Source organism: Columba livia, chromosome 4 (genome assembly GCF_036013475.1).
Source record: "Columba livia isolate bColLiv1 breed racing homer chromosome 4, bColLiv1.pat.W.v2, whole genome shotgun sequence".
Lineage (NCBI taxonomy): Eukaryota > Metazoa > Chordata > Aves > Columbiformes > Columbidae > Columba > Columba livia.
This window is the reverse complement of record NC_088605.1, coordinates 47,170,126-47,189,401: the sequence shown is the minus strand read 5'-3', so window position 1 is coordinate 47,189,401 and position 19,276 is coordinate 47,170,126. Positions and strand designations below refer to the sequence as shown.

Genomic DNA, 19,276 nt, shown 5'->3' with positions numbered 1-19,276 from the left:
GTTGCTTTATTATGTCATGGTAGGAGTAATCTTCTTTACTTTCAGATTCTGGTAGGCGCTCTTCTGAATCTACTTGCATTGTGGAATATGGAAGAACTGTGGACATCAGCTACTTGCAGTACCTGGCAGAAGCTCAAGAAGCCATCCTCCAGTGTCTGAAAGATTGTAAGGTTTGGTCTGCCTTGTATGATGGAGTAAACCCTGATCCTGACACCTTTATCCAAACGCTTGCTGAGGAGAACAGTACAGATGTAGAGCATCCCATGTTTTGGCTCCAGCAAAGGACACCTAGCACGTGTAGCTCCTCTCAAGTAACTCCATTCGGTGAGAAGATGCAGTTGGAGCTAGAATGGGATGATAGTTATGATACAGGGATTTCTCCTGGTTCTGATGTGAGCTCACCACAACTGTATGATGATCTGGGAAGCACAGAGATGCAGCCACCTGCAGAGCCACCAAAACACATTCAAGAAATGAAAAAAAATGCCATCATGCTCATCAAAGGATCTTACGTAGAGGAATCAGACTTTCAGGATGATGTTATGGTGTACAGGTTATGCGCCCAGAAGGATGCTCAAGATGATGGTAACTCCAAGGAGAAAACTTTAAATGTAGCCCGAAAACATGAGGTCCAAAGCCAGACTGTAGTCAATGGGCCTCTTGCAAAGAGCCAGCTGGAAATGAACTTGGATGAGCCCAGTATGAGAAATTCAAGCTCGACTCAAGGTGTAATGAAAGAACAAGTAAACCAGAAAATTATTGAGATTGATCCACCGCCAGACTTAGAGTTGAAGCATTCTCCTCAGGAGGCAGATAGTAACGTAAGTGCAAGACTGCTGAGCACAGATGGTGAAGATTTCATTGCACAGTATGACAAAATTATTAAGGAACTGGATCCAAACAGTGCAAGCTTGGAGGAGCAGAACTTGGATACTCCTGACCCTGTCTCTCCTGCAGAAGAGGAGGAGGACTTTGAGAATTTCTCAGCAGACACCCCTTCTGTGGAGAGCTTGTCCTCTCCCTTCGGACCAAAGGATGATATGTCTCCCAAGCATGCTGCGGGGAACCAGAGTGCTCCATTTACAGGTGGAATATCCCGTTAATTACATAACAAATATGGGAAAGCATGATGATTAAAAGTGGACAAATGAAATCACACTGTGTGGTGCAAAGCACAAACACAGAGCAAGGAACAGTGCTGGCAGTGGAGAGGGCATGGCCCGAATAGCTGAGACTGGCCCAAGGAGAGTAAAAGAAATCCAGCGTGACAGTAGAGCAGAGCGTGGTTACAGCAAATGGTGGTTGCTCAGGGATTTTTTGGCTACCTCTTTTCTGTAATGGTTTAAAATCTTGAGTTATTTGTATGTCAGAGCTCCATCATTCTAGAGAAAGCTTTTGCAAGTGAAAGGGATTGGAGTAACTGTTCTAATACACAGAGCCCAGGTAAACAATTTCTTTTTCTGGTGACTTTCACCTTTGATGCTATGGATGTGGTATCATGTTGCCATTTTTTTCCTCTCTGCTATTTCATGTTGTAGCACGAGATGGCAGCACTGGTGCCACATCTGTAGGTGCCTGTCCCCATGCCCTGCCCTGCTATCTTGTTCCTCCAGTGTCAGGTCTGCCCTCGCCGTTGGTTTGCTTTTCTGTCTTGTGCCAGGCAGCAATTTAAGCTTGGTCTCTGCAGCCTGTCCAAGCCATTCAGGAATGACAGGGCTACCGGAGGTTAGGTTGGGCTTTTGATCTGTGTTTGTACAGCTCTTTGCACTGCAGGCTCCTGATCCTTAATTAGGTTTCCTAGATACCACAGTAAATAATAAAAAATAATAATGTATCTAGGTTTCCTCATGCAAAACAAAACCTCTGTAAGATGACTTCTCATTCATTTGAAAGGAAGGGGAAAACATTCATTTGCGTCCGTTGAAATGCAGCCATTTCTGGTCAGCTGTGGGCACATGCCTGGCACTGTTTCTTAATTGAAAAATTCAGCCTGGTTTTCAGTCAATTTGCTGTTTTTGCTGTGGTGGCAATTTCCTTGTACCAGAAGCTAATCACATTCAAACCTTTCTGTTTCCCATTATCTGCTGTCAAATGGAGCCCAGAAATGTTGCTGTCTCTCATTCTTCATCTAGTCTCTCCCTCCATTTTTCCCTTCCCAAAAAAATGCACCAAAACCAGCCCCCCCCCCCCCCCCCCCAAAAAAAAAACACCCAAGGGAGCAAGATAAAGGAGAAAAAAAAAAGACAGCCTTGCTGTTTGCTTCCCACCCACATGTTTTAAACTGTTTACCTCGCTTTAATGGAGATATTGGTGATTGCAAGTAAGGAGATGCTCAGAATGGTACCTCAGAAATGTTGAGATTGCGGTGACTTTCAAATATAATAATATATTTAATTTAGAATGCCATATTATGTTTGTAGATGGGTGTGATAAGGATTTTTTGGTTGCTTTCACTATTTTGGGTTGCTGTCATAGGATGGTGCTTCTCTCTGCAGACCTGACTAACCAGGCAGATGTTCCCACACCCAGTAAGTGTCAGCAGTGCAAAGATGCTTTCTTCAAGCCTACATATCTACAAAGAAAATATCCTATTGGTGTCTATGTCCAATTTAAAAGCATTAAACACCATCATCTCTATTTTTCCCTGAGCAAGAAAGAATATGGTATTCAGGAACAGGAATTTATATTCTTCTCCTTCCTGTCCCCAGCTCAGTGCTTGACTTTGTGGCCATGTGGAGATGCACAGTCAGGAAAAGAATAATTTTTTTTACTCCTCATCTGTTTACCCTGTTTCTTACAAGATTTGCAAAATCTGCTTAGTTCCTCTGATTCTCAATCCAATACTTTATTAGTGGGGGGGAGGAAATCACTCTACCACTGAGAAATTTTTAATATATCTTGCTAACCTCTCTTGAAAGTGGCAGGCAGCACTTGTTGCAAGTATCTAGTTTCAGCTTTACCTGCTCAGCTTTGAAGTCTGACCTAGAGGAGGGAAACAACTCCTTCTCCTGCAATCCCTCTTGATACAGTAGAGCTCCCACTGCACTGTGGCCCACAGGAGCTCTGTGAAAATGTCTCTGAACATGAGAGGGGAAGCAGCAGGTTATGTTGGGACAGTAGAAACTGCATCTCAACAAAAGGTTTGGGTGCTGCTTTGTTGGGTACCCAGGCTGGGGAGATGCCTGCAGGATGAGATGCCAACCGGATGGCTGACATGGTGGTTGAAAGGTATTATAGCAGGCACATAAAGCCTCCTCACCACTGGCCCTCCTACTTTTCCTCTTGTGAGTGGAGCTGTGCCAGCATTAGCTGTGAGTTTTGAGGGTAGTGCTTGCTTTGTACTCACAGTTGGTATGAAACATGATAAACCTCAAGCTTTAGTGAAGCTCTGTTAGGTGAAGGGGCAAAAATGGGCACTTCTGATTTGATCTTTCCTGTTATGCTGGCCCAGAATTGCTTTGGCTTCTGCCATAGTGTACAGCAGGCGTATTAAACTGGGCTAAACTACACTCGGTAGGTGGAACGGTGGCTCTTTGCTAGCTGAGGGGAGCTGAATGGGCTCAGATTATGGCCACCTGCTTGACCTAAGAAATGCCTGTGGCATGCATCTTGTGCCGGGGACCTGGGTGGGATAATGAAGGCTAGCAGGGGTTCTTCCACATGGTTTCCCCAGCTTTTATGCAGCCAGAATAGTGCGGTGGGGAGTGTATGTGTGACAAGGGATGTTTCTGTGACTTGACTTGTGATTAGGTCACTTGTACCGCCTGCTTCAAGCATCTCACCGACTATACGGCCTCATGTTATGTGGTATTTGGTTAAATAATGCTCAACCTTGCAAAGGTTTCTTAGGCTTGAGCACTAAAAGTTTATGTACTTTCATGGTAAACGCTTCTGTATTTTAGTGCTTATCCTGCATGAATACACAAACTAAAGCTATTATTTATTGATAACATTTATATTATAAAGCTTATGTCTACCAATAATTTTGCTTATAAATGTATTTTAATGTCTTCTCTGCTTTGTGTGACTGTTTGCAGCACTGAAAATACTTTTTCTTACAATGTGAACTATCACACATTTTTGTTTAGAGTGACGTTTTCATATTTTCTTTAGAACACTACAGTTTTTTGATAGTACAATAAATCTAGCTATAATTTACTTTGCCCAGTCCTTACATAGAAGTCAGACACAACAAGTAAAAAGGGCAGATTCTCTCTGCGTTAAAACTGGTGGTACCGTTGCAATTAACTTCGAGAGGAATAGTACAGTAGACTATAACATACTAGGCTAAATCCTAATTTGTAGGGGTAAAATTAAATACAGCATGGTAAATATGCCGTTAACGTAAACTCATAGGCCAGCTAGCTAAAGTGCTTCTACTCATTAAAGTTTTTAACACCTCTGTTAAGTCAGTTTTGTCTGTTCACAGATAGTTTGGTTTTTCTCCCTGCTGGCTTTAATGAGCCTGTGGAAGGTCTGATTTGGTTGGTTATGATGATCAAAATTCCTTTTAAATGCCTGTTTCCTAGATCTTAGTATTTTTCTTCTGTGAAAACAAAAGCATTGGTTCCTTCTTTTCTTGCAGGACCGTTCATCAGTGTAGTGTTGTCAAAGCTGGAGAACATGCTGGAGAACTCCTTGCATGTAAATTTGCTGCTTATTGGGATCATTACTCAGCTGGCAAGTTATCCACAGCCTCTTCTTCGCTCCTTTCTGCTCAACACCAACATGGTGTTTCAGCCCAGTGTGCGGTCACTTTATCAGGTATTTGCCCACAAGTGTCAGTCATGCCTATTGGAACAGTATTTTTGGTGTCTTGTTAAACCTTCCATTAGCTCTTTTCAGTTTCACCTGTTGCTTTCCCACCTCTCATGTCGTTTTGATGTTTTAATTACATTTGTGCAAAGAACTGGAAATTTTGGATGACCGTAACTTTTTGTCATAACTATCTTGATGCAGCCAGAGAACCTGAGCATTTGGTCTGTGGCTGCACTGGGAGCAAGAGAGGAGAAGTAATTGTTACTGTTGTTTTGGCAGGTGCTGGCATCTGTGAAAAATAAAATAGAACATTTTGCTTCCATTGAAAAAGACTTTCCTGGTCTTCTTCTGGAGGCCCAGCAGTACTTGCTTTTTCGTATGGACATGTCTGATGCTGCAGAAGAATTGCTAACCAAAGGTAAATGTTAACCACACTCAGAGGAGTGCTGGGTGGAACGACTCACCAGTTACCTCTCTCTTTTTCTACAGCATGATTAAAAGTAGATGTGGTGCATTGTGAATATCGTTAACCAGGTGTACCTTCTGACTTTAAAATGATGAGGCTCAGTAGGCCAGGATATTTCGATCTGTTTGGATATTCTTTAGAAGCTTTTATTTGCTACAGAAAGTGTCTGTTTAAAGGAGAAACAAAATCAGCTCTTGGCTCACTGTCAGTCTGGCCGTAAACAAACTTGCTTTCAAGGCATGAGGTGAGATGGCATATGTGCATGATTTGATTTTATTTTTAGCCTGACCTTCAGCTACTCATTGGTTCTTTTTTGATAAATGTTAGGGGGGGACAGAAGCCCAGAATGAATTGGTTTCTGCAACAGTTGAATAAGGCTTCATATCATGGTTTGGGCTACTACTGCAGGAGATAAATATTAACCAGAAAACTTTAAATGTGGTTTCTTGAATGAAAAACAAATCAAAACAACAACAAAAAATGGGTAGGTGGGTGAGTGTAAAATCCAGGATACTTCAGGAGCAGTGGGAGTTAAACGGGTATCATCCCAACAAGCCAGATTTCCAGGGGACTTTTGTAACATCTGCTGCTGCTTAAGCACAGTGCACGCTACTCCTGTCTTGACAGTTCCCAGTATTTTCACTGCTGTGGGGGAAGCTGGTAAAAATAAGCAAAATTAACAATCTTAAATTCTAGCTGAGAACTTTCCAGATGCAGCCAGGCAACTGAAAGAGTTGGGGCCCTGCCCTGGGGTTGCGCTTGTTCTCAGCTTGCTGCTGAGTGGGCCATGCTGGGTGCAGGTTTCCCTTAAAAGCCAATTTCCCAGGCGATGGGGATGTGTGGAGTTTGATGAGAGCAGTGACTGCAGTGATTAAGAGCTGACACAGCAACAGGGTTTGAAAGAGGCTGCATTTACAGGTGTGTGCTTACTCATCATTGCAAGTTGTTAGTAATCACCCACTCTGCACATACCTCTGTGACGAAGTTGATATGTTTCTTGGATTTCCAGAGGGATGGAAAGCAGGACTTTTTATGTGCCGTTTTAATTGTATTTTTCTTTTTCAAGGCTCTGAATAATAACTTACCTGTTTTGTAGTCAGCGTGTTTTTCTAAGGTTTGCAGTACATCTAGTCTGTAAAATTATGATCTTGCTAAGGCTGCTTCTTGAAGAATTAGTCTGTGGAAGGTGCCTGCTGTAAAGGAGCTCTGCATTGCAAATGCCAGTACCATGTTATGCTCTACATTCTGGTGCTGTAGATTAGAAAGCCTCACCAGTTAGATGCTATTGAACCTAGCATGTGGGAGATGAGATTAGGAGGCAACATTTAGTGTCCTTTTTTTCAGGTGCTGGCAATAAGAGCTTTTATATAATGCGTTCCCAATGGCATTTATTTATACTTCCTATTTTATGTCAGTTTTCTTATGTGGGCTTCAGAATTTGCCAGATGACTCATGCTGGTCATTATTTAGGAATGTGAAACAAGGCTGCTTAGTCACCCTGCTGGTACGTTTTCTTCTGTGTTGTGGCAACTCCTGTAAAGAAGGCACCTCTTGACAAATGCCTGAGCAGTAAACAAATGTCTGGGTTCCCAACAGGCTCAGTAGTCCATCAACCCACAGTAGTTTATCATGTTGATTAAGAAGTCCAAGGTAGGAGCTGCTACAATAACGGTAAATGAAAATAAAATAAAAAATTAGGATCTCCTGTAGGATTTCTTTGCAGTAGCTTGAATGCCACCTTTGAGCATCATGCAAATTAGCTGTTCTCTGAGGGCTTTTTCCCCAAATGGAAGGGGTGAGTAACCCCAAAGTTTTCTCTACGGGTCTGAGCATTACTGGCCTCCTCCGGAATTCACATGTGTAAAATGGAATCCAGATTGTGGGGAGAACACATGTAAAACTGCAATACTAGAGAGCTTTTCCTTTCTCTTGACAGCGATAGTGTCGGAAGGTGTTGGAGCAGAAATGGACCATTTGTTACTTTCTGCTTGCAGTAACGTGTGGGCTCCTTAATGCAGTAGATTGGGTTCTGGTTAGATATGTAGAGCTGGCATGATGTAGATCTCCTGTGAAATGCTGCCCTTCTCTCGGTGCGTTGGGAACAATATCTCCAGCGCGCTCAGTTTCTCAATGGTATGATTCAGTTTGCAACCCAACCTCAGAAAGAAGTGGACAGTGCTGGTGAAAGAAAAAAATCACATTTCTTGTCCCTAGAGCAGCTTTCTATGCCTTTTTTTTTTTTTTTTTTTTCAATATTTCTCTCCAACAAGCAGTTAAATCTAAATCAAAATGTTTTAGGGAAATGTATAAATTTTTATGCTTTTTGAAGGGAAAAGTTTAAAAAAAATGAAAAAAAGCTTTGACAGTATACTAGCATTCTGGTTATATTAACTAAGCTATTTTAAAAACTTAAGATGTTAATTATGAGACATTTTTACTTTATAAAATAAATAAATAAAAATAATAATTTAAAAACCCACATACAACCCCCCCACCCCAAGAAGTCCTTCAAGGGAAGCTCAAAACTTTATCTTTTCATTGTAATTCATCATTTGTTTTTCCTCCCACAGTCAGAATTTTTCCACAGAACTTAAATTCCTGTACTCTACCTCTAGTAGATACAATTTGTAGAATAACAGTATGAATGATTGATAAGTCTGGAGCTGGAAAGGTGTTTTGAAACTCAAGAAAAGCACAACTCTGTTAGATGTTTAAGATGAAAATTTATTTTGAGTGTTTTGAAGTATACAGTTATTGCACAGCGCCTTAGGAGAACCATGGGGAAGGAACCAAAAGGATCTGTCTGCTGCGTCATCCACAGGTTCCCCCTGAGCTACTGGGAGAGGTTTTGGAGAAAGGGTGCTGTGAACTCAGACTGAGCTGGTTTAACCTGAACTGCACCAACTTTAAGGGAAACCTCTTCTTAATGCAGCAATGTAGCGTTTGGCTCTGCAGTGTGTGAGTCAATATGACCGTCCTTTATTTATTTATTTATTTATTTATTTATTTTAAAAAATACTTGCTTAATACAGCTCATGAGAACATTCCCCCGTAAGTTAGACAGGATTTTATCTGTCTCCACTTCTGGCCTCAGTGACATCTTGTGGCAGTGAGTTCTGCAGGTTAATTTCTCTTTGTAAAGTATTTATTTCCATCAGTGTTAAATTTTCTCACCTTTTTAGTTTCACTAAATAAATTATCATCTAATTAAAGTGCAGTTCTGAAACAAGGAGCAATTGATTGAAATTTAAGTGCTGCTGTCACTGTAATTCCATGCGTTCTGATGCTTGAGCCCTGAGCCTCTGAACTCTGGCAGCAGAGATCGGATAGCACAGCACACAGTTGTTTTCGCCTGTTGTTTTTTTAATGTTTAGTTGCTTTACAGCAAGTTAAAGGTAGGTGTAGTTAGTGGGGCCTACAGATGTAGAAAAATCAAACTTTCAGACGTTTTTTCCCTTAGTTTCTAGCTTGCTTCAAAGTTTGGCGACGTGAGGGGTCAGCCTCAAACCCATTTACACGATGTTTCATGGGAAGAGAATACAGAAAGAGAGAGAGAAGAAAAGTCCAAACGCTGTTTTGATGTGGGGGAGCGCTAGAGCACAGTATCGTTTAAATTGAGACAACCAGGCTGGCTCTAGATGGGTAGATATTATCTGCTGTTTCATAAGGTAAATCTGTATTACACTTTCCCCGACTCCTCTTCTGCCCACATATTTCTCTTGTCAGAGATGGAACTGAATAATATATAACCTGGGGAAAAATAGCTAATAAAAAATGCAATAGAATCGGGCAACGTTGAAGTTTAAAATGTTGGCTTAGTGGAGTATTTCCCTGCACAGTCTGGGTACTGCGAACTGCAGCTCTGAAACAATCCTTACAAACTGGCTTTGGGTACTCTACAAATACTGTATGTGCTTAATATACTGTGTCTTTTTAATTTTGTGTTTTCTTGCCTCTCTTCCTGGCTTTAGGTAATGTCCAGCACAGCAGCAACACAGGGAAAGGAAGGAACCTCTCTGAAGCGTACCCGGCAGTACTCCAGCCTTTCCTAGGACAGAAAGGAAAGAAAGGCCTGGCTCATCCCAGCCTCCCTGCACGCGTGAGGAATGCCGTACTTGCAGCTGCCCTTTTCCCAGAGTTCCTGAAGGAGCTGGCAGCTCTTGCCCAGGAACATTCCATTTTATGTTACAAAATACTGGGGGATTTTGAGGATTATTATTAGTGAGTTTTTTAAACATGTTTTTAAAAAGCTTTTGGAGTTTAAACAGATTTTTAAAGCAAAGCTGCTTACAAAAGAAGGTTGTACTTCAATATTTCCTGAAAATACTTGATTTGGAGGGGGAAGAAGGAGGAGGCACAATGTTATTCCGTGTTACCTTATATTAGGCCTTATAATTTCCCTCTGTGCTACATAACTTATTTGAGAGATTTTTGATAGTGTTCTTACTGCAGCCTCCTATGCGTCATCTCCTCCTCTTTACATCTTTACATCTCCTCCTCTTCTCTAGTGTCACCAATTTTTGTCAAATTTCTGCAACAGACACTTGTAGGCTGGCTAAGAGATGTAAATGCGTTAACTTTTTGTGTTCCGGAAATACTCTTCCAGATACGTTGTTAGAAGACAGTTTGTTTGGAAAAACATTGTCCCGTGCAGACAGCTCAGGGTAGAAATATATATGCAAAATCTGCACAAAAGCCCTTTCTGTGAAGGGTTGTGCTTCTTCATGTCTTTCTTCTCTTAACTGTCCCTACCTTTTCCCTGAAATGGAGCTCTTACCGACCCACATCCAAAGCCCTCTTTTTAACTAGCGGCTCAGGGTTTTTTGAATTCAAGTGATCTTACACGTATTAAACCCCTGACTAGCTGAAAGCAGGTGCTGGACCCTACAAATACCATATTGCCTTATGTTGCAGACAGTTCTGCAGCTCTCAGCTGTTGGTCTTTGAAGTCAAATGAAGTGTGTAAGTGGATGTGGATTGCAGACTGCCTGGAATTTTCCTTGCAGTTTCTCAGCATTCTTTGGTAACTGCTGCATTGCTACCTAAGTTCTCAAGCATGCCTTAGTAAAATTTGCACAAAGTACAAAACAAAATGTTTCTATGCAAGCTGTAATTAGTAGGTAGTTTGTGTTTATGCTTATTTTAATAAGCCAAAAAAAGATATTTGATATCTTTCAGTAGTATTAAAAGGACCGCAGGCTGTTTTATGTCTTACTTTTTTTTAATGAAAAAGGTTGGCTTGTTCCTGAAAACTGTTCAGTTTTATTGTTAATTGTTTTGGTTAAGGGAAAGTTAAATGCTGTTTGTTTACTTTTAATTTAGGTGTTGACTTTTCCTAATATTGCACTTTTGGGATGGGGAGGACCAGACTATTTACCAGCTGTAGAAAAGAAAGGAGTAACAGGGAGAGCTGTCTGCTGGTGACTAACTGCTGGAGAAAATTCTCTTCTGTGAGTAATGGGCTTCATTAGAAGAACCCAAACATGATGAATTGGTGCATCACCACTGCATTTCATCTTAACTTAGTAGCATAATTGTGCTTCCAGTGCGCTGTAGTTGGCTACATAAACAAGGGCTTAGTTCAAGAAAGCCTCAAGCCCCTTTGTCCGGGAAGGAGACTCCAGGAGTCTTCAAGGAGGAGACTCCAAGTTGACTCCAGGAAATCTGGAGAAACAGAAATCAGAAACAACACTTGCATATATTAGTTCTCCTGCTCATTGTAATTCCATAATTTAGGATGCTCTAGTTAATCACATCCTGATTTTGAAACACACTTTCTAGGAGATGGCAAGGGAAAAGAACGCTTTAAAACCATAAAAAACAAAGACATTCCAGAAGAGTCTAATTACAGGTCAAATTCACAGTGCAATTCAAGCTCCTAAATCCTTTAGATGCTTCTGAAAAGTTGCACCTTTAATCTACAAGCTGTGAGACACATTCATTGTGTCAGGTTGCTGTAGGCTATGGCAAGCAAAACCAACCAACCAACCAACCCGCGGTGTACCTCTAACAAAGTCACCTCAGCAACTTCTCTGCGTCCATCTTCACTTGTTTGCTGTACAGTCTTCGCTTCCACGGTGGCTGGGGGTCATGTTGCTTCCTAGCTGACTCTCTGGTCTGCTTTCACGTCCAAATTGTTTATTTTTTTAGGCACCATTGCATCGCCAACCTATAAATCACCTACTGACCCCCATATGGCCCTGTTTCACCTCACAAGCTTTCTTGGAAGCTGAAGCCAAGGCTGTGGGTTTTTTCTTAAATCTTAGTTATCCAGGTTTAAGAGAGCTCTTTTTCCCCTGCATTGTTGTTGTAAATGGGTGATGAGCAAATTAAGATATATATATATTTTTTTTTTTTCTTTTCTTAACTTGTCCTAGGACATGGTGGGTTCTTTTCCCACTGCCCCGTTCCTGCTCCCACTACAACCAGCAGTGCTGTCTGTCATCCTGTACGGCACTGGCCTGGCCTGAAGGTGCTCAGTAGTGTTGTGTGTGGAAAGTGTTTCAGCATCGTGAGTGCAGGGTCAGTGCTTTTTCTGCTCTGCACCTCTTCGCCTCTTCTGGGAGGAACTTCATGGGAGCAAAAGAAAAAGTACCAAATGAGTGCGATCAGCTAACTTGTAGTGTTGCAGAAACAAGTGCTAAATTGAAGAAGGGATCCAATCCTTTTTTTTCTGAAGCACTTCTTAAAAAGGAATGAAAAATATTTTGTTGCTTTTTTTTTTTTTTTAAATAAACAATTCTGCAGAGCAGTGCTCAAGGCAGTAAGGTTACTATGTGAACAGTCCCCTTGTTTTTATTCTAAAATAAGAATGTTTGCTGGGTAGAAGGGATTTCTTCTGAGATTGTTAATTTTAACTGGTGTTTTCAACAAAGTCATGCCAGTTTCATCTCAGCAGGTCTTTTAAGCTACATGGGGATTTTAAAATGTGGACTGCTCAAAAAAGCATCTGTAAATTTGAGAAAGGGGAGGATTTATGTCATAAGATGTAGTAGAGCTTGTGCTCTACATCCCGTAGGATAAATTCAGGCTTTGAAATGTGGCGTTTTGTGGCAGACTTCTTGCTGGAAGGTCAGAACTGTGTGTGCTCAGTGTCCCCTTGTAAACGGGAAATCTGTCTGTCAGCTCCTCAGAAGGAGGAGGTGGCCAAGTGCGGTGGCCCTGGCACAGGACTGTGCCAATGGCTGTTTTACATCACTTGGTTACAGAGTGGGATCAGACTTGCAGTTCTGCCTTAGTTGTGAGAGCAGCATCGTGTCCAGCACCCCCCCAAAAAAAATTTCATTGGAATTTCATTGTCCTGTCATTGAAATGGAGAACCTGTGATTTAGCTTGAAAATGTTGATTTTTGAGATTAATTACCTCTGTGTGCGTAAGTTCTTCAGCCAAATGCTTGTTTAATAATCTTCTTTCCTCTGGTTAGATAACATATTACCCCGTCTCCTACCAGCGATACAACTTTTTCCAAATCCCACCACATGCCCGTGGCCCAGCAGTAGGTCTCCGGAGGACATGGCGTTACGCTGCTCTTCCCAAGAGCGGAGCAGAGCTCTGTGGTCTGGATTTCCCCACATTCATATGTGTGTGTGAGTAGAGCGGCCCCTCTTCTGCGCTCTGTCTCTGCATTGGTCACGATTTGAAGTGTCCTGGGGTTGACAGATCCATTCCAAAACCTGCAGGTGGTGTCTCAGTGATACCAAAGTTAATTTCCAGCCTCCTGCTAGATGTTTCAGACTGTGAATGGCCACAGTTCCAGGGCTGTACCCTTTGAGTGTGTTTCTAAGCTGTTCTGCTGCAGCAAGGAGTCTCGAAGGCAATTTCTCTCTGCTGGCTTTGTTTTTTTTTTTTTTTCACAACTTACCTATGAAGTGTCTTGTCTTAAAACAGCCATAGTCATTCTTTTTTAACTTTGACCATTTTTGGGTGCCCTGTGTGTTAATCTCAGTCTGTATTAATGGGGCTAACGCACTCGGCAACTTTCATTCAGACCAACATCACCCTTTGCAAGTGCTGATCTTTGGACATGTACAGTCAGTGGCAATTCACCTGTTGTTGGCCCTACTTACTGCCTTTTTATTATTGTATTCCAGGCGTTTTTCTTGAATTTCATCTTTTCCATGTGTGCTCTAGAAAAATTTGGGATTTCAAATGAGATCAAGTTGTTGCAGTTTCGGATGTGAAAGACACACTCCCATTGTTATCCTGGTAACTTCTGACCTTGGTTTGGAAGAACAGAAATGAAAGCTGCTGTTCTCAGCCGTATTCCATGGAGATGAGAAAATTCCCAGTAGCGAGCACGGGCTGTGCCTCCTGGCAGCATACCCAGATACAGCCCTCAGAGCAGGCGGTTCTTTGATTTATTTCCTCTTCCATTGCGGTTTGTCACTTCGTTAAAAGTCTGATGAATTCAGTGATGTCGTGCTGCCATGCCTGCTTAGTGCATTTGCCTTTCCGATGCGATTTGCTCTTTTGGTAAGATGGTGAATTTCCTAGAATGGGAGAAAAGGCAGTTTGATTGGGGTGCACCTCGAACAAGGGCAGGGGCTGTGCTTCAGAATGGGAACAGGACTGGATAGACAGGAAGCCAGAACCAGCACCATTCGTGTTGCTCTTTGGCCCGGGCACAATGCTCAAGTACTCTGTTTGCTCCTTCAAAGAAAAACATTTGCAAACGAACTTACTGCATCCCGTTGAGTCCAAGCACAGATTTGAGTTTGAGAGGTTAAGTTGTATTTACCAAGAGGAGTTACCGTCGAGCGGAGCGCGTGCGCATGCACCACCCTTTTGTGCACTCTGCCTCACAGAAGGTTTCATGCTTCAGGAATGTTATTTTACCTCTTCTAAGCAGCTCTAAAATCTCAGGGTTGGGAAGAAAAGGATGGGAGCACTGTGATTTGGTGCAGTTAAATTATGTCATTGTGTCATTTGAATTTGTAGCCACAGCTCCTGTTCGAGGGCAGCTTCATTTAATAAGCAATTTACTGTGCTGTATTTACTGAAATTGCTATGTTACGCCTGCAGTTTTTATGATGGCTCCTGTTACATTTGTAACATTTAAACTGCATCTGCAGTTATGAGTAGAATACTGGGATTCTCTTCTTTCTTTTCTGTTAACTCATATCTCTGGCACAATAATGTCACTGCTGTGTCCATATCTGATTTAGATAATTACAGTAGGTTCATCTTTGCAACTTTCAAGCATTACCAGCAGAAATGGAGGGTATGTGACACTCGGGCTGCCTATGTTAATGAGCAAACCAAAGGTAAAACACTGCAGATCAGCAGGGAGCACTTGCCTCTAAAAATTTACATTTGTGTTGCTCTGATTTAGTGGGGACTAGGAAGAAAAAGCTTGTAGCAAACTTGAAAAATGAATGTGACAGTGTCCGATGATAACTGTCCAAGTGGGTGGCACTGCTATGCGATACTTTGGGCCAGAAGGAGGGTAAAAATTGCCCCTTGTTAAGGTGGTGTCAGGCTGGCATATATAGGTATTCAGATGAAGTGACGGTGGTGCCAGCTGTCTGACCGCAGGCAGCTGCAGAATGCAGGACTATTTCAGTGACTTTGTTGTTGGTGGTGACAGCCCAGCTCTGACTGAATGTACTGTATTTTTAGGGGCCCCCAGCTTTTCTGAACACCTTGTGACCCAGCATCAATGTCCTTCATTTGTTGCGTGCTCAGTTGGAAGCCTCTTATTTATGAATAGGAGCATTACTTGGATTCTCAAATATGTAGGTACTTAAAGTGGCGTTTTGTTGCTGACTGTGCAAATCGTCTTTTTTGTTCATTGATTATAATGGTTCTTGTGTGGCAGCTGGATTAAATTAAGACTGAAGTCTCTGGGCTAAAAGCCCTGATGGAACTTTTGTGCAAAGACTGCATTTCTCAACCAAGTAACTTTCTCTGGCGCTTCGGCAGACTGCCCGCATACAATTACGTACCATGGACTAAATACCTGCAAACTTACATTTCTGACAAAGGCAATTCCACAGCAGCTGTGTTTTATTGCAGTCTACTTTAAAAATAACTTGCTTGGATTTAGACCAAAAAAACCAACATGGAGGAGTCAAATCCAAGGCAACTAAACTGTGTCCAGCTCAGTGCTGCTGTGTCAGTTTGGCCAGAGCTCAGACCTGGTGCCATCTTGTCCTCACAGGAGAGGGAGTGACTCTCAGTGGGAGTAAATGCTTTAGATAATTAAAGCTGTGGCTGATGTGACCATGTGTCAGGAGAACTTTAGCTTTGTGCTTACACAAAATGCCTGTGCGTGGCAGGTGAATTCCCTACATTGAACTTGTTGGCCTTCAAGTGCTCTTGTTAGGATTAGCTCATGGTAGGTGGTGCAACTCATGCAGGTCTAAGTACTGAACCCAGCTCTAGGCCTGTCTCCAAAGGCTGCAATGACAAGGCAATGGATGTGGCATGAAATAATTGGCTGTCTGTGCGTGTGCTGGGGTAATGTGGGGTCTGGCACAGCCATCACCAGTCTTTTTTTGGGGAAAAAGCCAGTAGGTGAATGGGGTCATTTGCATGGTCATGCATGGGACTTCACACACAGATAAAGAGGGACCCTGACCTTTGCTGTTCTCTGCATCTGAACGTACAACCGGCCAACAGATGCTGCAGACAATTGTGAAATGCCTGTATATCCTACAGGAGATCTGAAAGGTCTGGTACTAGGACAGTGCCGGGGGGAGGACTCAGTCCGTGCTCACTGGGATCATGCACAACTGTGTTGCTTGCTCAACTCTGCCGCCTTTTGCATCTTTGCCTCCTGGCAGCACCTGAGCATTTGTCAGTTTGCTTCATTCCAGTCAAAATTGGGGCTGTGCAGCCTGACCGGCGTGTGGTGGAGCACTCAGGAGAGGAGTGTTCCTGGTGGTTTTGTGCTTCTGCTGCAGTCATCCCTAATTACTGACTGGGCTTGGCCCAGGGGCTTTTCTTGATGGACAGGAAAAGGTGTAGCAAATTAAAGATCTTGACAACTTAGGATTTCATATTTGATTGCCTTCCTCACACTGTTTAGCAATAAAATTCTCTATTACCTGAAAGTTTGCCATTTCTGAGGCGACGGATGACTTGCGCTCAACAGCCAACCCAGCGCAGGTAAGTTTCTAAGCATTTGGGTCAATAAAACTTGACCTCTTATCTGCTATAACTTTGTTTTAATGGCCATTATGTGAAGCAGAATCCAATGAACTTCAGAGTATTTGTAAACAGCATTGCAAGTAAGATGCAGACAACAAGGCTGAAAAAGACCAGCAGCAAGCTCTTCTGTCTTCTCCCTTGCACAGTTTCAGAGAGTTGAGTGGAAGCCCAATTTGTTTTTCTTCGTGTGAAAAAACCACACGCTCTACATGTTGAGCAAACACACAAGGCCATCAATCCCTGCGAAGGTGCGGCAGAGGTCAGTGGTTGTGGAAGCACGTAGGCAGAGGGGTGCACGGAACAGGAATGAGAACATGACCGTACACTGACACCAAGCTGCAAAATGGAGTGGAAAGGGGCGCCAGTGAAATCACAGTGTGAATACTCTTGCTGTAAATTTTTTAGTTGAGGTTCCTATCGTATGCTTCTATTTTTAACAGAGTTAAAATTAAACTCTGCAGTCAAGGCTGAGCACTAGAAATTCTTTCTTCACTACTTCAGCATTGCCAGCATCTTTTTACACAACTTTCTTCTCCTCTTCTGCGACCTCGGTTATGGGATACTCCAGCTACACAGGACAGTCGGTATCATCTCTCCACCCTCACGAGTGACCTCCTAAAGGACTTCCAGCAACGAGCAGATGAGATTGTCATGATATTGTCTGGTGTCAGGTTTTGATCTGTGAGCACTTTCCTTGGCCCTCTGTTTGTGGACAGTTACTGCTGAAAATCTGCACAAAACTGTCCTTAACTCACCCTGCCTAATGCTGCTGCACAGATGGCATCTGCCATCAGTAGATCAGGGAGCACTGCTGGAGCTAAATAAGACTTGCAAGCTGGGGTCAAAGCCTCAATCTTAATTCTGGAGATCCCAGCCTTGATACAACCACACTTAGAACAGTCTCCTTGTCTGAAAAATGTTCTGGCATCCAACACTTCATAGTCAGGCTCTGCCTTTTATCTTGTGGACTCGCATGTTCTATGTGTTTTTAAAAATTTGTCTTTACAATAGCAGATATTAAATCCCTTGGGGCTGCTGCTTCTGTCTTGTAATGTGCTCTGCCGACTGCAGCAATGCAAATACAAACCAAAGCTGTTTTGCGCAGTACAGGGTTCACTTGTGCGGTATTTAGAATTTGCCTTTAGCTCCACTTAGGACCCAGAGGAAGGTGCTGGTTGAATTTAGGCTGCTGTATCAGGCCCTTGGCAGGCAAAAATCCAGCGTTTTGGTTGTATTGGTTCAAAGTGGAGGTCAGGCTGTCAGAGCAGGAACAACGCTGCCTGGTCCTGCTGAGCCTGCTCATCACGAGCGCCCAGCACTGCCAGCTAACACAGCTTTGAAGCTGGTAGCCGCTATCTCCGGAAATGTTAAAAAGATTCATCATCTTGATCTCATTTGACTCAAGCCACTTTTTTCTGTCAGAAATAAATTTACATTTTGTGTGCATCTGCAAAAGATTTCTTTAAAAATTTCAGGAGTGACTGTTTCATAATATAGTGCAAGATGTATAGACTATAGCTGGTCTTTCCCTTCCCTGGAAGGGGAAGAATATTACAATTATCCCTTTTTAATCTTTCTTGTTATCCATTGTGTCTGACAGGTGGAGGTGCAAATAGATTGAGATCTACAGTAAATCCATTTAAACTTCTAACACTGTGCTTGGCTCATGATTTTTAACAGATTTTTGTACCATATTAGCAAAGTGTAATTACATAGGAAGAGAGTGGCTAAGAAGTAGCCATTAAAAAGACATGTACCAGCAACTGCCATGCTACAGTGGTAGAGATCCTTCCTTCCTTTAATACAGCTTAACTGTTACTCTTCCACATACATCGGTGTTTTGCTTTCTCTTTTTGAAGGGGCACCCACTACAGCAGAGGGGAAACGGCACAGCAGCATCAAGCTGTGCAACAAAAAGCACTAGCCTTGGAGGGCCAGCGTTGGAAAACAATTGAACTATTTTTAAATTAATATTCAAGATTCCATGCGGAAGCGCTTGTGCCTTTTTGATTCTTACTGCTATAGCAAGAGTTGAACAGAATTTCAAAATATAAAGTTTGCTGTATAATCTAAACCTTTATTGACTGAACACATACCTGAAAGCTCACACCACTGTAATTAAAAATTGTACTTTTTGCTCATGATGTGAAAAGTCATAGTAAAAGCCTTTGTGTGACGGTCAGGTCACATGAAAATCCTGCAGCTTTGGTTTGGGGTTTTAGGTTTTTTTGGGGCGGGGGGGTTGTTGTGTCATCTTTTTTTTTTTTTTTTGAAGGGTCACAGTTTATGATTGCAACCATGTTACTGCTTTTTGTCAGCTGACTTTTGAATTGTAAAGTTATTTTAATATAAATAATGGGTGTACATTTTATTCATTAAATGTATTTAAAAACCACTGGTTTTTTTTTTCCTTGTAATTAGAGTTCACACTTGAACCATGAGCCAATTTGTACTGAAATGTCCTTCTCCAGACATACACTGGTGCTACTACTCACGAATGAACGTCCAGCAGCTGAGCTTCCACTAGTGCTGGAAGCACCCACCTGCTGCACTCCAGTGACAACGCCTGCCCTGCAGAACAGATCTGAAGAAATATCTCTGAGGTCTCAGATAAATGTAATCTTCAAAATGTACAGCTTAGCAGCCTCCCTGAGGGATTTAAGAGCTTCAAACCCCTGGTACTAAATGGGATTTCTTTCCCTAATAAGTGTAAATTCAAGACTGCCTCTGTTTGCATTCCCTGTTAATGGTTTGATAGCTAAAGTTGGTTGGGACTGGGAAGTAACGCAAGGACCCTGGATTTCAATGCGTATTTAAAGCTGGGAGCTGAAAAATAGAAGGTATGAAAACTACCTTAGGATTAAATGTTGGAGCAGACCCTAGAACACAGCTGAATCCCGC

General features: G+C 42.3%; 1 protein-coding gene across 15 annotated transcripts in view; it reads left to right on the top strand.

Annotated features, from left to right (window-relative positions):
• Window positions 1-18,770, top strand: part of FHIP1A (FHF complex subunit HOOK interacting protein 1A) — a 99,582-nt gene extending 80,812 nt beyond the window's left edge. For all 15 annotated transcript variants that reach the window (XM_065062702.1, XM_065062688.1, XM_065062697.1 and 12 more), the window contains 4 exons: window positions 46-1,086; window positions 4,586-4,764; window positions 5,038-5,176; window positions 9,196-18,770. In XM_065062702.1, the coding sequence (XP_064918774.1) occupies window positions 46-1,086; window positions 4,586-4,764; window positions 5,038-5,176; window positions 9,196-9,446 (1,610 nt within the window). In that variant the 3' untranslated portion in view covers window positions 9,447-18,770. The remainder of the gene's footprint in view (window positions 1-45; window positions 1,087-4,585; window positions 4,765-5,037; window positions 5,177-9,195) is intronic.
• The last annotated feature ends 506 nt before the right edge of the window (window positions 18,771-19,276 follow it).